General features: G+C 38.9%; 1 protein-coding gene across 1 annotated transcript; it reads right to left on the reverse strand.

Moving 5' to 3' along the window:
• Nucleotides 1-3,192: 3,192 nt before the first annotated feature.
• On the reverse strand, nt 3,193-10,850 carry LOC128091418 (cytochrome P450 7A1). Its single transcript, XM_052704527.1, has 7 exons — nt 10,662-10,850; nt 8,905-9,145; nt 7,579-8,189; nt 5,837-5,967; nt 5,023-5,198; nt 4,024-4,390; nt 3,193-3,793 (listed from the first exon to the last, which is right to left on the reverse strand). Exons 1-6 carry the CDS (start codon nt 10,742-10,744, stop codon nt 4,091-4,093), a joined length of 1,542 nt encoding a protein of 513 aa, XP_052560487.1. The 5' UTR covers nt 10,745-10,850; the 3' UTR covers nt 3,193-3,793; nt 4,024-4,090.
• Nucleotides 10,851-12,126: the final 1,276 nt, after the last annotated feature.

A 12,126-nucleotide genomic window follows, 5' to 3' on the forward strand; every position in this document is an offset into this window, starting at 1 on the left:
AACACGGTACTACTTTTCTCAAATACAACAGTGAGACTGAGCCAGTTGGAGGTCTCTGTCTCACCATTCACTTTCTTTGACATTCATTATTTCCAATTCCTGACTTTAGATAGACTCAGATTGTCTTTTGGCCCAAATGACTGTCAAGTCTCGAAAGGCCCAAAGACCTGGTCTTACGTGGGATCTTTTTATCTAGCTTTTGTATTCACTGAATAATTCTCACAAACACAGTTCTAAGATCATGGTAATTTGGACACGAAATGTCTTGGGAGCTCTGCTGGACATTTCTTAATCATGTTTGTCCTAGGAGAAGTATTTCTCTCTCTTTGGCATTTGATTCAGATTTGTTACAACTTCTTCAAAAAATAATGTAAATAATTTTCAAAGCAAAGTTTGTCATTGTGTGCATCAACATTACAAATAAAACCATATATTCTTTATATTTGAATTGCAAGTAGAATTTTGAGAGCCTTGGTTTAGATTATTTCAATTGAAAATTTGTAGGGATTTAGCAAACTTCAATTAAGCACTTTTTGTACCAAAATGTCAACAACAACGTTAGCATTGACTTCAAAACCCACATAAATTTCTAAATAGCAGCCTGGTCACAGAACAATTTTTTATTTATTTGCTCTTCACCTTCTTGGTACAAAATTGGCTGAAGGCTATAGACAAATCCAAAACTTATTTGTAGCAGTTATCTTGTATGTGCTGAGCATTAAAGATTGATCTAATTCTCACTGAGGAAAACAACAGAAAAAGCAAACCTCAAATAGAAAGTGAAGTTTCTCTCTCTATGTCTGCTGCAGTGAAAACTGTGGATGGCTGCCTCTAACTGAACCTTTAGGTAAAATGCTAAAGCGTTTATGGAGGAATTGAAGAACCAGAGAGACAGCACCTATTTCCTTCCCAACACCTTCTGTAGGTCTGCCCAAGTATCCAGAAGAGGTAAACAAAGGAATATAACAAGGGGAAGACTCAGTGGTTTAGGAATGTGTTTCAGATCACTAGGAAAGAGAACAAGTGTCTGACCTAATGCATACACAGTTGGTATAGTAGGTAAGACCGGCTAAGTGAGACCAGGCCAGACAAGCAAAGACCTGAGAACATATTTTCAATGGATAGGATTGTCACACAGCAGAGGAAGGAGGAAAAAGAGTCGAATAGTCAACTCAGACCTGGAGATCTTGTTTTTTTTGTATTGCCTGTGCTTTCTCTGTGAGCGTCAATTCGTGATGAAGTCAGTGACCTCTCCACAATGCTCCAGACTCGATTTTAATCCACTGGGTTAATCTGTGGTGTTTTTGACCATAATTCACTACCAATGGTATTCCTTAAGTAGCTGAAAGTCAGATCAGCTATGGGAGCTACTGAGTACTTTGATTTCTCATAGACCAAGGGAGCTGAAAGCAAATATTAAAGCAGACTGGAGCTGTCAGTTTGAAGGAGGCAAGAGGCTGTGAAAGAATGTTTATTTTTTCAGGGAACTAATTTAGCAATAAATTTAGGAATTTATGAATTAATTTATCTTTCATTCTCCACCACTGTAATTCTATTTTGAATACATTTTCATCGAGAAAGAGCATTTGCTTAAAACATTGCATAACTTTGCTACCCTCAAAAACTGTTGTTTTAAGCATTATTTATTTAAGAAAGGAGGAGTAGATACTCTGATGGTATTAATATGTGCCAGGACACAGGTAGTGTGTCCTGACTTTCATGTATTCTCTGAGTCAATGCTATCTTAGATTGAAAGTGCTATAATTGATAGAAATCATGTGAAAACATAACTGATGGAAGTGCAACAGGCTGTACTGGATACTTCCTGGATACTTCCTTACAAAGAGAACCAAACTAATAATTTGAAGCCACTTTCATTATACCTAATAGTTGTAATATTACAGATGCCATACATGGCAAAGTTTAAGTAAAATTAGAAAGATAACAAGTTAATAATCACACATGCAGAAATGTACTTCTTCACATTTGCACATTTAACATGGTGGATAGTGAGAAGAGAAACATACATAATTTAAAGCAGTTCTAGGACACAGTCCAAAATTCCATGTTTAGGATGCTGTATCAGCCAGATCAGATGTCTTGCCAGAATGTAAAATTTGAAAATATCAAATAGCTGTGTATTTCATTTTCTGTGATGAGGCTAACATTCAAGTCAAGGGCAGAAGTTACATACTTTGATACACATAACAGGAGAACAACTGTATTTTAAGTCCATTTGTTCTTTCTATTGGCAGATGATAAGAAACCTCCTTCTTTCAGTCTGGACGTGGTTCACTAAAAACTGGATTTTATGATACCCGTCCATCATTTGCAGAAGAAAAGGACAGGATGTTACAGAGAACCAAATGGTACTATCCCTGAAATGGTTTTCTTACAGACATGCTACCACTGAAAATGAAATACATGGGCCATGATAGCTTTAAAGGAACTCTACTAGGAGTATCTATAGAGTATGACTTGTGATGGCGTATGGAAAAACGGAATTTAGAGAAGGGTGCACAATCCAACCACAAGCATTTGTTGCTGCTTCTTTATATCTCCATATTGGCAGTGAAGATGGTGAAGAGATCAAGACACTTGAGCAGCTGAGGTTACTTGTTTGTCTAGAGAAGACTGAAAAGAGGCCTCATGGTGGCCTGCAGCCTCTCATGAGAGGAGCAGAGGGGCAGCACTGGTCTCTGCTCTGGAGTGACAGCAACAGGGCTGAGAGAATGGCATGGGGTTGTGTTAGGGGAGGTTCAGACTGGGAGTTTCTGAAAGGTTCTTCATCAGGAGGTGGTGGGCATGGAACAAGCTGCCCAGGGCAGCAGTCAAAGCCCTGAGCTTCCAGAGTTCAAGGATTATTTGGACAATGCTCTCAGGCATAGGATTTAAATTTTGAGTGCTCCTGTGTGGAGCCAGGAGTTGGACTCTTTGATCCTGGGCAACGTAGCACCTGATCTAGTGTTTGGCTACTCTGTCCATGGCAGGGGGGTTGGAACTTTAACGTTCCCTCCAACTCAAACCATTCTATGATTTTATGATGGTTATGGATCCCTTCCAACTTGAGATATTGTATGATTCTATTGTTTTAGCTGGCTAGTGTAAAGGTGGCTCAGTTGGCATGAGATAAGCATGTAAACCTTTGAGAACATTAATATACTAAAACCAATAATCTAGAGAGGCACTTGGTACATATAATATCATTTATTTTAATACATTTACAACTTTCTGAAAAGAAATATATTACAGTGAATATAATACAGGTTTTGTAATTTCACTAGAACGTGAAAATTTTTGTAGCGTTTATTCAACTCTTTTTCTAGTTCTTCATAAAAACATAAAGGTACTTTACCAGGAAACTCTTTCCTTCCACTGCTTTTACACAATAAAAATTTTACTTCACCCCTGAGGAGAACCTTCCATCCCCAACGTTTCAGTTATAAAAAAGAATAAGTTTTAACTTCTTGTTGAATTTATACAATTTTGAACAATCTGGTAAACTTCTAATTATATTAGAAAAATGGGATACTGAAAAAGTATTTTCTGGCCAAAAGAAATCCCCCAAAACTACTGTATAAATATAGTTCAGAACCACTAGTTGCATTTTAGAATGTTTGGTGAAAGGGGAAACTTGGAAACTTTTGTATCAACATCATGCATTTAACCCATTGTCTGCTGCTACCATATGTCACACATCACATATTTTCCTTTAGGCTGATGAAGTAGCATCTTCCTTTAGATTTTTCCACTGATATTTGTAATGTTTCATTTGCAAATATATATAATATATATATGAATCACACAGAATCACAGATCACAGAATCACCCGGGTTGGAAGGGACCTCAAGGATCATGTAGTTCCAACCCCCCTGCCTAGCAGGGCCACCAAACATACACATTCAGATCAGGTTGCCCAGGACCCCGTCCAACCTGGCCTTGAACACGTCCAAGGACGGGGCATCCACAACCTCCCTGGGCAGCCCGTTCCAGGGCCTAACCACTCTCCTTGTAAAGAAGAAAATATGAAGTGTAGGTTAGATAGTGTATTTATACTGTACATAGTTGACAGACTTAGTAATATCGATATTCATAGGCATTTTAGTCTGTACCTGAAGTCAATGTCATTGGATGGTTGCAAAATACCCAGTCCTGCACGGGATTGATCTAAAGAAGGACACGGCACGTTACTGTCAACAAGATTTATCTCAAAATAGGAAAATACTAAAACCAAAAATTGTTTAATTTCATGGACAGCAAATAACCTGCCAGGGCATTTTGCTATTCCTGTCCCAAATGGCATATAATAATACTTCAACTTGCGACCGTTGCGGTAGAAGTCAGTCTTCTCTTCTTTGTTCTCATTGAGATAGCGATCGTATTTGAATGTCTGTAATAAAACCCACAGAGGAGTTACTTGATATCCGAATACCTCCAAGGCCTGGGTAATGCTATTAAGACACAAAATGCAGGCTGGGAGGGAATTGCCTCTGGCAGTGTTGTGCAAGACAGTTTTTCTGCTTTTTGGAATGTGTGGCCCCTGAGAAATTCTGGCCTGTGGGACAGTATAATCTCAGGACCTTTGCTAGAGTTGAGCTAGTGAATCTTTTTGGTATCTTTACTTTTCTGACCCATTAAAATAAGCATTACAACTTGCATCATAGTTGATGCATCAGAATTGGAGCACTGATCATTCCATATCTTTGGGAAAATACTACCCTTGTCCTCCCTCGATCTCCCCACAGTGATAACCTTTCCGTATTGAGGAAAGCAAAACGTTGAAGGCTGTCTTGGGTTTCCAGCCCAGTTTTTGGTTATAGCAAATCATGTTATTCAGATAGACAGTGCTTGCACTGGCTTTACTTTTTCTCTTGCCCATCTTTAAGTATCCATGTGTTAAGAACAGACTGTCTGGAGCGTAACAGTGAATCAGCTGTGGGGCACTCCTGATAAATGATCTGTTGAATGGCATGTTAGCTTCTGCCTGAGCTCAGAATGTAATGCACTATGATAAATACATACCAAGGGATCAGCATAGATTTCTGGATCAAAATGCAACAGTTGAGGATAAAGAGCTACAATATCATCCTTGCGAATGTTGTAAAAACCGTTCTCTAAATGCAAAGTGAAATCCTCCTTAGCAACTCGGAAAGTCATGGATGCACTCGATAGCCTCATTGCCTCCTTGATGATGCTATCTATAGGCAGAGGAAAAGAAATGGTTACCATAGAAACAGTATGTATATATCCATGAGGGAGCTTATGTCTTTTGAGCTATTCAAATCCACCATCAGACCCTATTACGAGAAATAATTTAACAGGACTTTACAAATGCCTAAGAAAGCATCTTCTTCATTTTTTGTTGGCGTTATTATCCTTTTTGCAGATTAGACTAAGAACATAATCTTCTTTCCCATAGAAAAATATTTAGAGCTGATGCAACATAATATTTGAAAGTAAAACAGGCTTTTATATTGAGGTAAAGGCAAAACTGAGAAAATAACCTTCTGTAATGGGATATAAAATTTGACAACACCTTTTTTATTTGATCTTACGTAAACAAAGTATTGTTCTGAATTACCCATGGGTGTCCAAGCTATGTAGTTGTGCAGCAGTATTCGGACATCCCCTTTCCCAGGAAAAAGTGCTATTCATGTGAATTAGTATTCCCATTCTGGTAAGAATGATAGTTAGCCACTGATAAGGAACAAACAGATGTTTGTTCTGGTTTCGACTGGTTGATAGTAATCCCATAGCAAGTATTATTTTGGGAACTAATAGAAGATATTGAAAATTGTGGGGCAATTTCTGGTACTCCTGAATAAAATAGTTATACCTAGCACTGGCATATTATCCAGCTGTTTTCGGTTCAATGAAATATAGTTGCCATCTAAGCTGATCTTCTCTCCAGCACTTTCTAAAACACTTTGCACTTCTTCGGTAGCAGCTCTCATTGCTTCTGGATTCCTAAAATCAAAAAAAGAAGTGTAAAGTAGTCTTAGGAGTGGGATAAAAACAGGTTTTGCCATTCGTTTTCATCCTGACTAAAAGTTAGTTTGTAAGCTGAAAAAATTTCTAACATGTCAGTGTTGTAGCAAGATCTACTTATGCCCTCACACTGTTTGATGTCTTGGCAAAGGCGCAATAGCTGCAGAAAAGGAAAAGAACACTATTTGATTCTGTCTTCAGTGACAATGGGACAGAACTAATGAGCGTAACACAGGCAATAAACAGTGATGTCAGCAATACCAGGAATAAGAAATCAGAAACAATCAGTCATAGATTAGGAAGGAGCCTTACAGCAGCTGCAAGATTTTGAAAAGTGATCGTATACAGATCAGTTTTATAACATCACTTTCCTAGATGATGTCCTATTCTATGGCAATATATTATGTCTAACTGAAAATTCTTAATACTAAAAGACATAGTATCCTCTACTGTCTAGATTTTCTTATAGAATATCTATAAGCTATGGTGAAATATATATAGATAATAATACAGAACGCAACAGTTTCATTGTTATGAATGCATATTTGGGGCATTAAATGACTTCAAGGCCAGGAGCTTTAAACCAGTGCGTTCACAGAACGAAACGTACCAAAAATCTTCAATTATTAGCATCAGTGGGTAGATATGAAAGTGCAAGACAGAAATTTAGATGAATACCCAAGAGGTAGTCATGTAGGGCTAAATTATGCAAGTTTAGATTCACTCCAAAATGGACATTTGATTGTTTTATCTGAACTGTGCACTTCTCACACAAGTTACAAGCTCAACAGATGCCATTTACACTGCAGCTATCTAAACTTAGGAAAATACTATATTGGAAAATCTAGTCTGGAAGCTTAGGAAAGGAGTAAGAATCCTGAACCACTTGGGGTTTGAATGCCTATCCTTCTCTCAAGGAATTCAGACATATCTCAGGTGAATCTCAAATGTTTGGCCTAAAACATCATGCATTATTTGTACAATATTTTGGTGATCACTCCTCATGCTGCCACAAAGGCTTTATCCTCAAATAGAAAAGCACTGCTGCAGTGAGGGTGAAGAAAGCAGCAGGGAAGTGCCATTTCAGTATTGTTGCATAACTGCTGTAACCTCAGTAGGATCTATCAACATATAAACTATTTTCCATTAAATATCTATTACAACAACAATGAAGTTAAAGCTCGTTTTGCCTGCTTTAGAGAGATGATCTAAAAAGATCTGATTATACTGGGAGAGCCTTCAATACAATTAGTATTCTGACTGCAACCAGCACTTTTAATGTCGCATCATATAGGCTTACTCCAAAACGTTTTTTTACAAAGCGTATTGCATTCTACTTTCTACTGCTAGGATTCAAAGTATTGCCCCAGAGTAGTATTTTTTGAAAAGCATCTATGGAATTGCCACCAGTCGTACCACCACTGCTTGGTCTGAGACAAGTGAGGGGGTTTTCTGCAGAAGTCCACAACAGCTTGTCACTTGTGTTATTGTTGGCTGAAGCAGCGGAATTTGTCCATAGTAGTGAACTGGCTTCTGAAAGACAATAAACATTATTCTTCTCATTTGGAAGCAAGAAACGTTGGGACTTACTTGAGAAGGTAAAATAAGCTCCAAAAAGTGGCAGGAATGGTGTTAGCTTGCGAGGCCCAGAGCACTGCCACGTGGGTCTTTGCTTTTTCCATGTCATCAAAGGTTGACAGAGTGTCATTCAGGAACATGCGGAGCATGACGAGCTCGGAGAGGTTGTCCCTTTTCAGGAGGTTCTTGTGGAGCAGAGCCTCTCCCAGCTTCTCGCGGGCACTGTGGGCACTCTTGAATAGATGGATAGGCAGCCCTGCCACAAGGGCTGGGAAGATCCTATCAAATTCCTTGAAGTTTTCAAGGGCATTTAGGATATGAGCTCTCTCCGTTTCCCGCTTTGATAGATTTTTGTCATGATTTGGATTAAATTCTTTACCAAAAAGTGTTAAAAAGCCAGATTCAAACATCACCTGACAACAGAATGTATAAAGTCCTTCTGTAACCCAGGTGTTAGGCTGAAATTTAGATGCTCTTGACTGCAGCATGACGTATTGTAGATTTTCCATCATTGCTTCGATGAGGGCATCTAAGGCATTACCTTGAAGTGTTCTAATGAAGGTATGATGAAAATTTTCAGTGGTGTTTCCTTCTGCTGGGTCAATGCTACCATGCCCAAAAGCCTGTTACAAAATAAATTATATGCATGATAAATAAGACCTGCAATGACTTTGATGACAAAGCCTAATAGAAATTAAAGCCGAAGTATAAATTCACAGCTTACTAGAGGAAAGTATGATAAGGACTGCAGAAATTAAAGCCAAAACACATCATAGCTAACCATTGGGAAGCATCAGATGGACTACGAATACTAGAAGCAGTACTTTCTAAGCAAACCAAAGCAGCTAAGTAGGCAAATGAAAATAAGAGTGAACAGATGCTCACAGATAAATGGATGTGGTTACATAAAACATCAGTCAGCTCCCACTGACATCAAAAGGAGCCTGCTTGCTTCCTTTAGTAAGAGTTTGGTAGACCTTCTACTGTGTTGCATCTCATGTTGAGACAATAGGATCTAATCTTCCATAGTGGTAAGAATCTCCTGAAGAAAGTTTAAGCTTCAGCAAACTATATATAATTCGCAGAAGGTTCTAACTGTGTTTCTCCTATAGCAATTTGGGATACTGCCTTGCTAAATGTATTTCTTGGATAATCCAAATCACTTTCTTTCCATTAAGGAAAAAGAAAAAGAAAAAAAAAAACCTCAAGATTTTATACCAATAAAAGTGCAGAAAAGTGAAAATTATATTTCAAATTAATAGCTATGCTACAGGGATTAACTAAGCACTGTCTGTCCTGCCAGCACGTTAGATATTAAAACCATTTTTAAAGTGGTACCTTGGCAGAAGTAGCAAAATGGAACTTTTTCCAGTCCAAGTGTTTTCCCTGGCGCATCAGTGAATGATATGAAAAAGGGTCAGTGAGGAAATGAATATATTTCCCTGCTACTTGGCAAGTGAAAATGTGGCCATGCTTCTTCTGTTTTTCCCTGAGGAATTCGAGGGGGTTGGCACCAAACTGCAAGGCACAGCCCAGGTATGGAAGGAACCCATTTTCAAGTGGTGGCTCTCCTTGGCGCCTACAAAACAAAAAGCTGAGCTTAGAAGTATGTATCAAGATCACTTATCCAAAGCTACCAAGTAAAATGGCAACGGGGGAGTTTTGATACTTAATTTCTGTTGCTGTTGACAAGTAATTTCTTCCCCTTTTGAAGAATAAGTCAATTGTGAAGTGTATGTTAGTCAAAAAAGAATAACAGTATGCATTACAATAAGCATGACAGAACACAGTTTCACTATCTCACTTTTCCCTAGATTAAATTTGTTTGTTTTGCTTGTTTAAATGTGGCATTGTTGCCTCTAGCTAACATGCACAGATCCATAATTGTCTCATAAATGCTTTTCATTAATATTGTGTGAAACGTAATGATATCCACAAATCAATTTGAACTCCAAGGGGAATTGCCTTTTGAGTGTAGAAAGGTTGTTATTACTGGCATATCTCACTTGGACCCAATCCCACTGAAAACAGTGGGAAATTTGCCATGATCTTCACTAAGCATAACATTTCATCTTTCAGGCAAATTGTCATTAAGCCCATGCCTTATGTTAAGCATGTGCTTAAAATGAAGTACATGTTGAAATGATGCTTTTTATTCTGACAGCCAAAAAAGTGCTTTCCTGCAGAAAGTCACCATGGCTGCTAAAATAACTTTCAGATAACTCTTTTCCTCTGGTATGTTCTTGATGGTTATGATTATATGAGGTTAACTATTTTTACTTTTTTTGTTGAACTTTTAATAAGAAAACAAGAAAATGATTGCTGAAAAATAGAAAATTATAACAGAATCATAGATTCCCTAGTTGAAAGGGACATTTAAAGGTCATCTAGTCCAACTCCCCTGCATTGAGCAGGGAAACCTACAGCTACATCAGGATGCTCAGAGCCCCATCCAGCCTGACCTTGAAAGTCTCCAAGGATGGGGTACCCACCACATCTCTGGGCCACCTGTGCCAGTACCTCAGCACCCTCACTGTAAAGGACTTTTTCTTTATATCCAACCTAAATCTCTCCTCTTTAAGTTTGAAGCCATTTCCCCTTGTTCAATCACCACAGACTGGGCTAAAGAGTCTGTACCCTTCTTTCTTGTAGCTCCCCATTATATACTGATAAGCAAATAACTTGCTCACATAGGACAGATTGATAATAGGAAATATTTCTAAGTAGGTATTAAACTAAGTAGATAGAAGCAGGTATTAGCTAATTAGCTATGATTAGAATACACTAAGCCCAGTGCTTTAGCAAAACAGAACACACATTAATATTTTAATTAGCTCATTTTTGCATAGATTTCTATCGACATCTATCTCAAAGAACTAACTCACCATTACTAAAAGTCTGTACAAATTCTATCGTAACATAAGTCTCTCAAAAGATATAACTACAGTGTTTCCCATGTTATCCTGCATTTATCCAGCCACATTTATCCATCTGATAATCTTCAGATTACACTCATTCTAGTCACATGCACAGTATGTTTGAAAGAAGCAAAGAACAGTTATATACTAAGATGCATTTACAGATGGATTCCTTACCTCCTCCTCCGCCTCCCAAAAAGAAACCAAAAACTGCAACAGGCTATTATCACTGTTCCCCAGATCCATGGTGTTATGAACATTTCTGGTAGTGCCCCGAAACTTCCAAGTGGAAAACCTGCTAACTAACACTATGGCAGAAAAGGTGACTGAGAATGATGTGGAGTGACCGGTCACATTTTATATACGGTAGATGCACCGCTGCATTTAATGGCACTCAGTCAAGCTAGCAAGCTATTGATTAACCACTTCTGGACGAAGCCCGCTTTGTCTCTGCTCTGACATCTTTCTGCAGAATTCTTCACTGGACTGATGTTGGCAGTTGCAGACACGGCCTTGAGCTGATAGCAGGCATCAGAAGTGGTTCCAAAGTAATCGAACAGCTGTAATAGTTGATAATTTGAAGGCCTCTCAGGTGTGTTCTCATCTATCCTGCAGATTTACCAATTACAGTCTATAGTTCAAGTTTAGCAATAAATTAAATGGCTGCTGACAGATGTTCAGCGGAGTCAGGCTGGGTAAATGGTGGGTGCAGTTCATGTTGTCCCTTGGCTGCCAGCCTGCCCATTCTCTCCTTTTTCTTTTGTGTGGATTTACCTGGCTGCAGTGCGCTGCTGCGAGACGGAGTGGGAGAGATTTGGCTGTGGGTAAAAGGATGGACTTATTCCTCTAAGCATGTTTCTCTACTAGAAAGAATGAAATACGTCTTATGTAATGCAGAGCAAGGGAAAAGAAAACAGATTTAGATCATTACACTGCTTTTTTTTTTTCTTCTTTTTTTTTTCCTTTTCCCCTCAGTGTCTTTGGATCTCCAAATTGCCTTTTACCTTTCCATTTAATTCTTCTGCTTTCTGCCCTTGCCTCAAGCTGTACAGCACCATTTCAGCCAATTTAACAGCTTTGGAATATGACCTCTGATCCTGTGTTAGGGAAACTTTGAGGAACATATTGAATTTTCAGCGCCCAGATCAACCAAGACTCTTTTTTCTTTTTTTAATTTCCTTTGATTGACTCCTTTCTGTTTAAATATATCCATATGTAACCACTTTCTCTGATCTGAGTTCTGCCATAGATCAAGAAAGTGGGCACCTCTCCTGTGAGGAAAGGCTGACACTGAGCTGGGCCTGTTCAGCCTGGAGAACAGGAGGTTCATCAATGTCTGTAAATACCTGACGGGGAGGTGCAGAGAGGATGGATCCAGGCTCATTTCAGTGGTGCCTAGTGCCAGGACAAGAGGCAATAGGCACAAATTGGAACACAGGAGTTCCCTCTGAATACCAGACAGCACTTCTGTGATGTGCAAGTGATGGAGCACCAGTATAGAGCACCTCTGCCCAGAGAGTGTGGAGTCTTTTCCTTGGAGATCTTCAGCAGGTGCCTGTGCAGCCTGCTCTGGGTGTCCCTGCTCAAGTGAGGGTTGGGCCAGATAAACCCTGAGGTGCATTCAAACCTCACTAATTCTGTG

The sequence above is a fragment of the Tympanuchus pallidicinctus genome, unplaced genomic scaffold (assembly GCF_026119805.1).
Source record: "Tympanuchus pallidicinctus isolate F22 unplaced genomic scaffold, pur_lepc_1.0 scaffold5, whole genome shotgun sequence".
NCBI classification, from domain to species: domain Eukaryota; kingdom Metazoa; phylum Chordata; class Aves; order Galliformes; family Phasianidae; genus Tympanuchus; species Tympanuchus pallidicinctus.